We start from the raw sequence: 14238 nt of genomic DNA on the forward strand, positions 1-14238 counted from the left end.
GTATACAGGGGTTCCAGCAGAGAGGCTACCAGTCTTACAGGTACCGTGGGCGGTTAGTACTTTTCGGTACCTGGAGATAGATATATATCACACCGTGGGGGAGGAGCATAGGTGTAATACAGAGGTGGCAATCCAAAAAATTGAGAAATGCATGCAGTTTTGGGCGAAGCTGCCTTTAGCGATGATGGGGCGGGGGGCGATGCTAAAGATGGTGATCCTACCAAGGCTCCTACATTACTTCTGAAATTTTCCGTATCTGATTCCTAAAGGGTTTTTTGCCAAACTGAATAGCATGTGTAGGGACTTTCTGTAGCATGACACACGAAACAGAGTGGCGTTATGGAAGCTCCAGAACTTCCATGACAAAGGGGGTATAAAGCTGCCCAATTACGAGGCGTACTATGTGGCGAGATAGTTGCAATATGTTGCCAAATGGCTATCTGATGAAGAGACCTCCGAATTCAGACCGTTTGGGTGGGACTGTGCACCCTTTTATTTGAAAGAAGTTATGTGGGCACCCAGGGCGGAGATGGTGGGGCGCCCTAAAATGATGCTGCTGGGGTGGAAGGTGTGTCACAGGGCATGCCAATTGATGGGGAACCCGTCCCCATGCTCGCCGCAGATGCCATTGGTGGTATTGACAGGGGCAGGCGCTCAGCTGCGACTGATACTCCGGACCCACTGGGAGCCGGCTGGGGTGGCAACGATGGGGGATATTTGGCAGGGGGGCTCTTGTGTTACCTTTGAGGGGCTGCGGGAGGAGGCTGGGTTGCACAAAGGCCAGTACATCACGTACCACAGAATGGTACAGAGGATTAAGAGAATGTGGCCCCAAACTGTGTTGGAGGAAGAACTGGACGCCACCATAGACGTTATATATGATATAGCTGAGGGGGGCCATGATGTCTCCAGACTGTACGAGATGTTGATGTCTAAACTGGGGAAGGAGGTCACGCAGCTGAGATTGGACTGGGAAACGGAGGTTGGGGCCCAAATGGGAGATGGGATGTGGGAACGGTTGCAAAGGTATCATAAGAACGTGTCTAGAAATGCGAGACTGGAACAGATACAGCTTTACATAACACAGAGGGCTTATATGACGCCTTGGAGGATATCGAGGTTCGAGAATGCAGGTCGGCAAGCATGCCCCAAGTGCGACGAAGAGAACGCAGGCATGGTGCATATGTTTTGGTCTTGCCCGATCATAGAGAGGTTCTGGAGGGGAGTAAAAGAGAAACTAGAAAGAAGAGGGGTCAAGATAGTAGTGGACACGGTATGGGCCTGCCTGCTCGGGGGGGGGGGGGGGTTCCCCAGACCACGGAATCTCAGGCATGTAAGCAAACTAAGGGACCTGGCTTATGTGCTTGCAAAGAGAAGGATTGCCATGGGATGGAAGTCTTGCCATGTGCCGAGGATAGGGGTGTGGTGGAAAGACTTGCAAAAATGGGCAGAAGCCGAAACCATAGCATGGCAAGAGGCGTGCAGAAATGGGGGGGAGGAGGAGAATGAGTCCCTGATGGCCTGGAAATCACTGATAGTCGGACTGTTTGGGTCATTAGATGACCCGACTGAACCTGTTGAGGAGGAGACCGAACCACAGGGTGTGGAATCTGATGACTCAAGGTGATAGACTCGCAAGGAGGGTGGGGTAGTGGGAGTAGTGGTTAGGGAATTTAAAAAGTGTAATGAAACTGTTGAACGTGCACTGTTTGTTTGGTTTTATTGTTTGTTTGTTTGTTTGTTCAAAATTTAATAAAAACTTTAAAAGAACTAAAAAAAAACTATGCAAAGCAATTTAAACTGGATTTGTTTGGACACAGAGCACCAATGAAGGGAACGCAAGATAGGAGAGGTATGTGTTCCATGGCGAGATTGGGTTGCCACACTGGCAGCCAAATTCTGTAGAATTTGAAGACGATTAACCCAATATCTTGGTTGAGCCAAGCAGAGTGAATTGCAGTAATCCATAATGCTAAGGACCAGAGAGGCAACAACAGGCACTCTTAGATAGAATGTGCAAAAATGAAGAATTTCCCGGGGGGCACCTTAAATTGAAATGCCCAGATTGGCAGACCATGCTATGACCAGACCATGATAATCATTCCCTTCTACAGATTTCCTGATAGGAAGGATGGCCTGTGTATTCAAAGCCCGAAAAATCACTCTTACCTGATGATCTGCCTGACTGGGAAAGTTGGTATTTTTATTATGATTAATGCTTTGTGGGACTGATCCACAAGAACATTTGTGGCGTGCCTCTATGCCTTCATTAGTGGAACATACAGATAGTGTAGGTGTCTTGATTTTCTGGCAGATCATACAGTCCTGCACCACAGCTTTGATATCAGCGTCCATCCCAAACCAGAAAAACCTGCTCTTGCATAATTTTGAAGTTTCAGATGGTCTGAATGATCTTTCATCCAATGGGACTGAGCTTTTTCCAAGACCATCTTTGTTATGACTTTCTGGAATTACCAATTGTAATCTTAGCTTATCTTCTGGGATAATCTTTCCCTTGAAAAGAAAAACTTGTTTCAGATGGAAGAAAGGTTCCTTTCTTTCATATCCTTCTTTTTCCGAAACCACTTGTGAAAGCATTTTAGCTAGAAAGGGGTTGTTAGGGAGAATTATCTGTTAAGGCTAATTTCCCAAACCTAGTGAGTCCCCCAGCAGCTTTGCTGGATTTCTTGGGGTTTATTTTTTTCTCCTGCTAAGAGTGAGACTCTCTTTCTCCCACTCTTAGACATGATTTGAGAATGTCCTTTGACTATGTAATGTGTTGTATGGGCTATGGGGTCTTTTACTCCATAGGGCTTCATGTGTTTTTGGTATGTATGTTACACTGCACCCTCAGTGCAGTAACACAGGGCTGTCATAGTGACCCCCAAACATAGACTCCATACCCTGGGGCTGACTACTGTCTCCCAGGGCATGTAAAGTCACCATTGGCTTTACTAGTCTCAAATTGTGAACAGAACCAGTACAAACCACCATATTGTGGGAGTACTGCTAGGGGTAATTCGATTGCCCCTGGGTCTGTTTTCCAAGGGGGCACTGTCCAGTACCCCCTTGTCGCGTTTCTGGCTGGTGGCAGTGGATACTACGCGAAATATTCCACCGGAATATTTCCTATGGGATTTTCCCATTCATTTTAACCGCACCACTTTTTGGTGCAATGTTAAAGATACCACTGGTTTATTTATTTAATATTTATTCCCTGGTTGGGTCTTTTTGCCAGGACTAGGTTTTAAAATGGCGCTTGTGTTCGCCTCTGAAACTCTAACCCAAGCCAAGCCCTTTGTTCCACTTTTTGGCGGGCTTCTCCACAGAAGCCCTCCAAATGGTGCCACTCTGGGGTCAACAGGATGTGTGGGAGGGGGATTAGGCACCCTGGACTGAGTTGCCTTGGCAAAACAAGTCGCACTCTTGTGTTATTGGCCCAGTGGTGAGCCGCCCGGCTCACCACTTAGCATGTTTGAGAGACAGCTAGGCTGATGAATGGGGGTTTTGCTGCATAAAAGCAGGGCTTTGGGGACTGGAACTTCAGAACTCGCCACAGGACCTAAAGAATCAGAAGAGGGGAGAAGCTGAGCCATCTACAATGACAACACACCCGGTGGCGCCCTGCTGTACAAAACTCACCACTTCCCCGACAACAGAGGAGATCTTCTTCCAGGAGAGTCTTCTTCCCTTTGAGCTGGTGGGACCAACCAGTTTGCCTTTTTCACCTTCCTGGATCGTCTCGTGGTCGAATCGCCCGTGCCAAGCACCCCGGCGGCCAGATAGCCACGCTTCACCACTACCGCGAATAAAAGGGTTGTACCTTTTAATGGGGAAACTCTGCGGCTGGTTTCTTCCCTGGCAGTGCAACAACCTCCAGCTTTCTTCCTCGTCGAGACCATCTCTTCCTCTGGTTGAAGCCATGACTTGCACCCGCTGCTAGGAACAACTGCCACCGCTGGAGCTTTCTCACCATTTCAGGTACTGTGTCCCGCCTGGTCTCCCTTGCAACAGATTGTCAAAGGTATCCCGTAAATCCTTGACTTTCTAACTGGGTTGACCTCAAACCTGCTAACTTTGCCTTTCTGAACTGATCCAAACTCTTTTGACTTTTCTGCAAAGACTTTGAGTGCATTTCCACTGTGTGATCTTGGGCACATTCCGCCTTGCTCTCTCCAAGAGTGGGCCTGGCCTATGAACTTTTTGCTCTACAGTAGACCCTGCCTTTCTTGACTTGATGTGGTTTCTTAAAAGTGTTGTTACTGTGTTATTTTCCTACTCTGCCTTTTCCCTCCCTTTTTAAACGAATTATTGGAGTGCCATCTACGGTTACGCACTCACCTCTGTTTTGCTAAATAAGTGGTGTCTTAACCTAGATTTGTCGAATAATTAACTAGGGAGGTGTATATACTTATAGTGACTGTGTTTGAACTTGCTTGACATATTAGTGCCAGGGTATTTTTATAAGTGTGTTTTTAAATAAATAATTATATACTTTTATACCAAAGCTCTGGTCAGTGTTTGCTTGTTCTACTGTATTTTTAGCCCTATTGTGTATACTCTATATACTGCCTAACTCCTCTTGAGAGAAGTCTGACTGCTCAGCCACAGCTACCAGGTAAATCTGGGTGGTGCAGACTGCTACCAATTGGGTTTACTGCTTACTCCTGTAGTCTTAAACTTTTTGCAATGGTCCCTAAGGGGACTGCACAAGTTTCTGCCTAACACGGGTCCTCCATCTGGGCCATATCTAAATCTGAAGGGGCAGTTGGATCATCATTACCATCTCTTTCTGGCTCAGAATGGAGAGGTTCACACAGTCATTGTTACCTCCCCGAAAGTCTGGGTCCTACTTTCAGCATTCTCCTTCTCTACCACTCGAGAAGCATTGCCTTCTCAATCACCCCCTAAGCAATTTTATGGCCAGGATAAACATTCTGTGGTTTTGTAGTAAAACATTAACCGTACCTCGCTAAATTGGTCCCATTACGCCTACTAGGATATCAATCCCAAATCGACATGCCAACCCTAACCTAGGTGCCAGTCTAATATATGTATCAGGGCATGGAATGAATCTCAAGTCAGTGGGTATTAGTGTCCTTTCTCCTGGGGGAATGGTTTCATCCCTACTACTACAGATATCAGACCCAATAGAGCCCTTAGTGCCTACTGTGGGGTCCGATGCGCTAATACTTAACTTTTCAAATTTTAGGGTTCCCTAACTAGTAGCGGTTGAGTCGCATCCCATCCCTGACACCATCTGTGAAGGCATCTCTTAGTAAAACACAAACGGATTCTAAAAACAATACAGGTTTATAAAAGTCAGGATTGAAAAACACCTATCTTGCCCTATCCTATGGTGTGATTTCCTACCAACCAAAACGAAGGAGTTCTGTCCTGCCCACAGCTTTCTTTCAGCTCCCTTCCCCAAATATAAAGCAGTTCAAATAAATGTCTCAGAATTCTCTTACGTTCAGAATTAAAGTAACCAATACTCTGGTTCCCTTCCCCAAGTTCGAGAAAACACTTCTGACCACAAAAGCAAGTTAAACATCAGGGTTCCCATCCCCAAGTTTTGCTTTCCATATATAAAGATAATTTAGGTACGCTCCACACCTGTGCCCTCTGGATGTGGTTGGTATAAAATTTTAATTGGCAGAAGGTTGTAGTTCAAACGTTTATTAGAGTTCATCTCCAAAGTTCCATTCACTCTGGAGCCCTAAATATAATTTGCTTGTATTTATTAAACTTCTGTTTAAAGTTCACTTGTAAATTCAACTATAAATTGTGCTTGTAAAGTTCACTTGGAAGTTGCCTTCGCAAAAATGTATCTAGTACGACTTTCATTTAGTTCTGAAATTTTATAGGCGTTAAAGATCTTCATTTAGTTTATCTTGGTGTTATATTTCACTGTGCAATGCTTTGAATAACGTGCGAGCACTCAGAAAGGTTCGTAGTAACTGGCAAGGTTTAATTTGATTCACTTTAAGTCTCTGTAAGTTGCTTTTATAATGTGCCCAGCACTCGAAAATCTTTGTTGCAATTAGAAATGGTATCCTTCATTTAGTTTCCTTATTAGAAGCTTGTAAAAGTTATTTTTGTAACGTGCCCAGCATGCTGAAACTTTCAAAAACGTGTCTTCTCATGCACACAACCACTCCGATACAAAGTATACTTGTTCAAGGGTAAAAGAGGATTTCGCTCGGAGACCTTCCAAAACGTGACTTAACATTCATGCGACCACTCTGATGCATAGTAGTCCTCTGCAGAACTTCAAACACTTGCACACTGGGTTTCCTTTTGTATAGAAACTCACGGGTTGCTTCTTTCGGCATTCTAGCAATGCAGACTTCCCGGCCTTTGGTTCTCAGCTGCAGGACTCCTGCTTCTGCCCCTTTGGCACTCCTGAATCATCTACTGATTCCAGGAAAACGAGCATTGTGAACACCACGATAAGGGGCAGTCTCCAGGCACGGCTCTCCATTGAATGTTTGCTCGGTCACACAGAGCCACAGCACCCGGGCTGTATTCCCGTGAACCATTAACAAGCTGCATGCACACAGCCTCTCGCTGCTTCCTCTGGCCTCTTCACTGCTGCCCCCTCAGCGCCACGACTTCTCCTGAATCACCCTCTCCTGCAACTAGATAGGGCTTTTTATACACCTGCAGCCCTCTAACAGGCTGCAGGTGTTGTTGCACAATTGGCCCTGCCAGACCATCATTCAGGGGACATGCCTGGCCTCCACTATTTTCAGCAGGCCTCTTCCTCGTCCCAGTACCAGAGTGGTTAAAGTACCTACTCCTCGTTGCTCCTAGTTGCCTCTTCTTCGTCCCAGTACATCTAACAGTCATACAAGATTAAGTCAGGGGAGTTGAGTCCAAAATACCCCAAAAAAGCAGGTGAAGGGTTGGGTTGATCAGTGGTAGTATAAGGGGGATACCATGTCTCTCCTAAAGGCATCCCATTCCCAGTCCTCAGAGAACCTCCACTCAGGTGATCCTCCCTCACTTGTCCACCTCCGGGATCAGGATCCAAAAGCCATGGCCTTTCCCTGGCCACCTGCGCAGGGTGCCCATGAGGAATAGGAGTGAGAGTGCTCTCAGGTTTCTCACATAAACCCGACTCAGATTATTAAATGTTTGCTGAATGATGCTCCGATACACCACCATCAACTCAGCGGTCAGACCTTATAGCACCTTCAGTGCCCCCTCTATGTGATGGCCATGAATTCCCAGATGATGCTGTGAACATTCCAGCTCACGACCGACCTTGTTCCCTGAATTCCTGAAAAGTGATTTAACCCCTTGTTGGTGGCCTTTCACAAGGGACTTGACGTTTCAGTATGCTTTGGGTAACTATTTTGAGGGCTTGGGTTATGATGGTATGTAGGATTTGCAGGAGCTCCTCCTTGGTCTGTATCTGTGTGTACGAGTCAGGTGGCGGAGGACCTGCCAATTTCTTTCACCTCTGATATATATTTGAGTATCTGGGGGAGTGCTAAGGTAACAGGTTGGTAACCATGTAGCATTTTTCTACCTCTGATGGAGGGTTTAGCATTTATGATCTGTGCATTTTTACGTGTTCTAGATGGCATTTTATTTACCTGTTAAGCCAACAAGTGCATGACTTGAAACAGCGCAAGCAATGTACAGAATATGCCTAACAGAAACCATGAATCTTTACATTTGTACGCTGTAGGTGGAGCCAGAACCCGCACCCGTACCAATCCCAGAGCCCGTCCCAGAACCCCCTGTGTTCCAGAGTCTGAACATGTCCTGTCCTAGCGGCCTGCATGTGACCTTCTTCAGTGAGTCCTCCGTGGGTAAGTGAATGTCCTGGCTTTCCAAACAGGACTCCCATGTGAGCTGAGTTGATGCAGATTGCAGCTGTGTCTTATTCAAGAGCTCTTTGTAGTGAGAGAGGTTGAGCTATACCACCCCTTCTACAAGATCACACCTTTTTGTACCTTTGCAAATGTTTACGTTCCCTTTAAACCCCCCGTCACCCGCAGATTGCCCCCATCTACTCCCTACTTGCATGTAATTTGCACTCCTGAGCTTTCTCCTTCTCCACACCCCAACCACAGAAATGAGGGTGGGGGTGTATGCAGGCAGAACCTCAATAGCCACACATTGATCGGCAACCCCCATGCGACCACTGCATGATACATTTTTCCTAAATCAAGATTTGTATAGGTAAATATTAGCAGATCTTAATTTTCTGAAGTTGTATAAGTGATATTTTCACTGGCACGCAGCAGCGCAGTTTCACTAAAGACTCCTAACAGTAGTTAAGCACAGACATTAACAGTTACTGTAGTGTCTCCTTCGGACATGTGGGCCAGACTTCATTAGCTCACCCTTGAAACATGTCTTGGTGTACCCTACAAAGAGAACATTTAATAGTAATGTTAATAGAAGCCATATCCAACAAAATACAAGTGAATGCAACAAACATACATTTTTGTGAATGGTTCTCTAACCAGTCTCACATATCTTGATATTTTGTTCACACATATGTATACAATTATTAAAGCAATTTACAGAGTATCATACTGGATAAGGGGAAACCCCCGATACTCACCTCTTCTGATGGGCCAACCACCCAGACTAATACCCTCCAATTGCATGTTTGTCCTACTTCTGCCACACTCCGTAAGCACCCTGAGGCAGCCCTGTTCTCCATCTGGTGCTATAATTCCCTCATGTCTTTGTCTCACATACAGGAATCACACAGGTCTGAATTAATGTTTTGTAGCATGGAAAGAGCTTAATGTGGTGGTTCCTGTGCAAAATTAAACACCGGCCACATCTCAGTTTTGAAAATGTTTGATGTTTAAGCATCCTTTATCATACATGGACGCTTGCGTCAGTTCTACATTTGTAGACTGCATTCTAGCCATAAATAAACAGATTTTCAAAAATGTCTATAAAAACAAAGAGGAACATGATTACTGGATGAGGCTAGAGCCCAAGTAGGCTCTCCATGTGTTAAATTAGGTATGGAAATTTATCACGATATGGGCCTGAGATACAAGAATAAGAGCCATGCAATCACTCCACCCTGACCTATTCACACAACATAAAACATCTACATTGTAGATATGTTTTGGAAGCTTGGACTCTAAAAGCAACCATCGAGTTGAAGGTTTCAAAAGGTTGGATTGTATGGACACATCCCTCTGATTTTCTCTAAGGGGAGGTACAAATGATGTAGACAACAGTAAAGAAAACATAGTTTTCATCGTTTGTGTCTTGCAGCTACATTCAGGTTCTATTGCTTGATTAAATATTGTGTGGTTTAGGTTGCGTGGCATGTTTGTTTCATGTATTTTGTCTTTAAAATTGCCTTTAAATTACATGGGGTAAAGGTTGGATGCCTTATTCTGGGAATCAGGGTGATTGGCCCCCAGGGCTTCTTTATGTCTTGCGGGCTAGTTCATTGCCCAGCATCGCTTTCTAATTGGCTGCTTAAAAGCCGTTTAATATGTTTCAAAATGACACTAATGGCTGAAATGAAATAATGGGTCTTCTTACGTGTTGAAGCGTTCGAGGATGATCAACCCTATTGCTGTCGCCGCACTTCCTGATCTCGTGCTTCTAAGCAGGATTATTTATATTTTAGGTATAAAGTCTGAAGGCGTGGAGAGGCTTCTCATCCGGCAGACCTATCCAGTGAGAGTAAAGAATTACCAACTTTACAAATCCGTGACAAAACCAAACCTTCAGGAGGTGTCTAGGGTCATATCCAGCCAGGGGACCGTGATCAAGTACATGATGGATGGATCGACCCAGGTAGCACCTCCTTCTTTAGTCCCTTCTCTTTTAATGATCTGTAATGTATCTATATGATACAGGTTTGTGGGCATGATGTGTCCTCATAAGTAATGTCATTTTGCACTTTTTATGTGGCACTTAATAGTATTTGTGTTTTCAGTAGTGGAATTTAAGGTAATTGAAGCATCGCCGATTTAGGGATTAACCCAGGGTGACACTATCCCGGTCCCACAGGCAGCTTTGTACTACAGCCAATAAACAGCACATCCTCTCCCAGCAGGTATCATCTCAGGTCAAACAAAGGTCACATAAAATTAACATTTTTTGCCTATTACGGGAAAGGATTCAAGCCTGAACATGGCCATGAACAAGACTGTGGTTGCCACTCTGTGTTATGACTGCACACAATACTTTACTGTTTCAACAATCATAAGTGTCCCGTGCAAGGAAAACATAGAAACAAAGTTCTCTCACCTGGGGGTTTGGAGCAGAATAGCAGCTACGGATGTAGGAAACAAAGGTACCCAGATGGAAATGTTCTAGCTTCAGATGACAATTAGAATTCCCCTCGAGAAACACCCAAAGACCCGGCACAAAGGCCAGGGCAAGGGGAGGTTCCCAGGGAAACCCTCCTGGGGAATAAAACCTTGTGGAGCTGCTAGAGAGCGTAGACTCCTGGAGACGTCCCGTGGAGGTAGATTACGCTATCCCGTGAGTATGGTGATGAATAGGCGTGTCTTTAAAGGATTGGATCCAGGGCAGAAGAATCAGATGGGCTAAAGGGAAATAGCGAAACAAAGTGATTAGAAATTATTCTGCCTAGCACTGGAAGAGGCACTTCTAGAAATGAACCCTTACCAAGGGATCTGATTGTAGAAAGACTTAGAAATAAGAGTATCCGACCATCCAGTATGATCTGAAAGACTGGATGAACTGGAAGGTGTAGAACAAGGGAGAAGTGATGAACAACAGACTCAAGAGTAATTGGAAACAACCTAATTAAGAACAATAGTTACCCTGAATAGGCGGAGACCCCTTCTAGCTTGATGAGTGACTGCGGTTCAGAAGGAATGAGCGTACAGGGTGTTGTGTCTGGGAGACGAAGACAAACTGTAAGTCCGCAGGACAAGAAACAACAATTCTTATAAATGTTTCAGAAGAAAAGGGTGCCTACCAAAGGAAACCCTAGTAACCCACACCGGTCGAAGGCGGATGTTGGGAACAAATTCTCTCAAGGCGAGTGGCTTGAGCAGCTCTGAAAGAACCCCAGAATGGGAAGGAAACGAAGCATCCTAAAGTAAATACATATAAATACAATAAAGATCAATCAGTTTCAAATGAAAAGTAGCAATAAGAATATATGCCCCAAAGGTAAGTCTGAGTAGAAAAAGGAACAGAATTCCCTGACACGGACTCACGTAGCGTTCGCAAGCACCTTGGAGAGTAGCAACGCGTCCTTGTCTGGGAGAAGCAGACAGATAAGGTGTCGGCGCGTTGGCCTGGAAACGTTGCAAGGCATTCTGGGGCGCGGCAACTAGACTGCTGCACATACTGCAGTAGACTGCAGGAGCCGCCATGTTGGGTTTAGGCATCGCGTTAGGATTAACGCTGATAATCGTGACACTCTGTTGCAAATTTATAGATGGGCTTAAGCAATCAGAATGCTTAAAATGTGAGTTTTGGCTACTGTTGTTTACCCACCTTCTTAGCCTTGTGTGACTAACCAATCCATCATGACTGAAGTATGCAGTGTATATTTTTGAAGTTATGAAATAGGGGTGGCCGTGAGTTTAGTTTTTGGGCAAGAGGAAACTGGTCTGGCGAGTGCTTATAAAAACGTGTGACTTTTTTGCATTTGGATTGCATTCCACCCAGCGGACAGATTTCTGTCCACAGGTTGTTAGTTTTTCTCACACAACTGTCTATGTTTACATTTTCAAAACAATGGGGTGTTTTTTTTCTTGTGAAAATGAATCCATCTTCATGGAATTATAATGGTACAAGGTCCATCGAAGGACTTTATTCATTAAAGTATTGCATCAGCAGTTTTGGTGCTTACGGACATTAAGAGATCAATGTTTCCTCCTTAAATGTAATTAATATATTTGTGTCTGGTTTTATCCCCATGTGAATATCATTGCTTACTAAATTTGCAGCTGGTGCATGTTTTGCACGTTAGGTGCTTTTTCGAGGCTTTAATTTCGAAATTGTGCAACAATTTGACTGTCAATCCACCTAGCATTGCACTGGGATGATCACCTGGGTGAATGACTAGCTTTCCATTCTGTTTTATACAGGGCTGGCCCTACCCAAAAGTTCTGGGAGCTCCTTGCAATGTTCAAAGGGAGGAGTTGAAAAAGAAGTTAATTTTTTCAGAACAGGATGGAAAGATTAGGATGGAGAAAGGGTTTGCCTGGATTATGTGTGGGGAACAAGCTAGTTTTTGAGGCTTTTTCAGAAGGTGGTGATGGAAGGTCGGGTACGGATATGGGGTAGAAGGTTGTTCAAGGCACTTGGTGCCCATTGTGTGAAGGCTTGTTTCTGTGTGCAGGTTAGCTTGCAGAGTGCAATGCGTAGGATATTTTGTTGTCATGTCTGGTGTTTGTGTAGGTAATGGGTTTTAGTTTGTTGTGAAGGTAGGCTGGGTTTTTGAGGTTCTTGTATACAATACAGAGCCGTTTGAAAGCAGTTCTCTTGGGTACAGGGAGCCACTGGGGCTGGGAGACAGCTGGGGTGTTGGGTGAGTGCTGGGGTAGGTGCAGAGTAAGTCTTGCTGCTACGTTCTGTATGGCTTGCAGGAGGTTAGCGGGTTGTTGGGGGTGAGATCTAGGGCCTTGACTGTGGTACTGAAGTGAGGGAAAAAAGGAAAGGATGTGTCTTGACTTGCGTGGGAACTGTAGCTGTAGGTTGCACATTTTGGTGACAGCAGCTTTGTGGTGTGGGAAGATTGTGTAGGAGTAGATGATGAAGCCTGGAGACTTGACTAGTGTAGAGAAGAATGTGTGTGGGTTGGCTGTAGTGAGTTCTCTGATCCAGGAGGTGAGGTAGTGTTTGTATCAGGGGAGCAGGTGAGGTAGTATTCAGTTTTGGATGGGTTGTGTTTTAGGAAGTGGGTGGCCAACCAGGTGGTGATAGTGGAGAGGCAGTTTCTGAGGGTGTTCAGTTATGTGGGGGAGTGGATCTGGAAGTGCATGTGTATGTCGTCTGCTTATTGGTGAAAGTGTATGTTGTGGGTGCAAAGACTCCTCTCCAAGGTATTCAAAACCTAGATTGAACAGGAAGCATGATAGCTAAGACTCTGTTGGTACTTCGTATTTCACTGGAGTGGGGTTCCATTCATAGGGGACATGGAGACAAAGTGTGCCCGGCTAGTGGAGGAGGGAAACCTGTTGAGAACATTGCTTGAGAATGTCATCCCGTGGGGCAGGATATTTCAGAGAATAATGTGGACAATGCTGTGGAAAGGTCAGAGGACTAGAAGGGCTGATGTTGTGGAGTTTCCCTGCTGTGGCTGTGGCAGAGACCTGACTGGAATGGGTTGAGGAGGTTCTTAGCTGTGATATGCTGTTAGAGTTGACTAAGCACTCCATGATTCTGGCAAGGTGTGGCTGGTATGGGAGTTTTCTGGGAGTGTGGTGGGGTTGAGGGATGCTTTCTTGAGGAGTAGGGAGATTTGCCCTATTTTGAATATGGGGGAATTGTGCCATGCAAGAGACAGGTGTTGCTGTTGAGCCTGGGTGGTGATGCAGTTAGATGTAGCTTGAGTTGAGCTTGCATCATCTAGCAAGTGTTCTGATTTGGGTTTGGATGTGAAGGTAATGATTGTGTCTTGGCCATTGGGGTGCAATGTATCTCACGTATTTGAGGGTTTGAGATTGAGGGGTGAAAAAGGTACGGTGGAGAGGGGCTTGTCTGTGTATTATCGAGACAAAGTAGTTCATTAGGGAGTTGCATATCGTGGTGCATTGAGGGTGTGAGAAGGGGCAGCGTGTGGTTTGGAGAGTGACTTGATGACATTAAAAAAGGTCTGTGTGCAGATTGGAGCAGATTTCAGCCTTGTTCTGCACCCTGTCTATGGTTTAGTTTTCTGCATCTACTTTGCCTGTGCATTTGTTTCTTAGAAAGAGTGGCTGTTGAACTGTTTTCTTTGTAGCAGTTCATATTTATGGAGCTCTCATCAATGGGTTAATTTCACCAAATTCTCCTGGATCTCAGAAAACCTGGTGCTGAAGACTATAATGTGCACCAACCTTAGCCAGCACAGCCAATAGCGTGGTGTCATGGGAGTTGTAGCAGCATAACTTGAGGGTTAAAACCGTGAAAATAAGTTACTTCTATATACTGGGTATAAGGTGTCCAGTCATTCGTGGCTGGGTGATGAATTGAGCAATAATAAAACTAATGTTGAAAATGGTAGCCAGGCAAACTCATCGGGGGAGATTATTCCACAGTTTGTTTAGG

At 45.1% G+C, this 14238-nt stretch overlaps 1 protein-coding gene across 3 annotated transcripts in view; it reads left to right on the plus strand.

Annotated features, from left to right (window-relative positions):
• SPAG17 (sperm associated antigen 17) overlaps positions 1-14238 on the plus strand; it is a 1712709-nt gene that overhangs the window by 1115534 nt on the left and 582937 nt on the right. For all 3 annotated transcript variants that reach the window (XM_069635754.1, XM_069635756.1, XM_069635755.1), the window contains exons 26-27: positions 7700-7823; positions 9626-9795. In XM_069635754.1, the coding sequence (XP_069491855.1) occupies positions 7700-7823; positions 9626-9795 (294 nt within the window). The remainder of the gene's footprint in view (positions 1-7699; positions 7824-9625; positions 9796-14238) is intronic.

This window comes from Ambystoma mexicanum, chromosome 7p (genome assembly GCF_040938575.1).
Source record: "Ambystoma mexicanum isolate Mex_15411 chromosome 7p, UKY_AmexF1_1, whole genome shotgun sequence".
NCBI lineage: Eukaryota > Metazoa > Chordata > Amphibia > Caudata > Ambystomatidae > Ambystoma > Ambystoma mexicanum.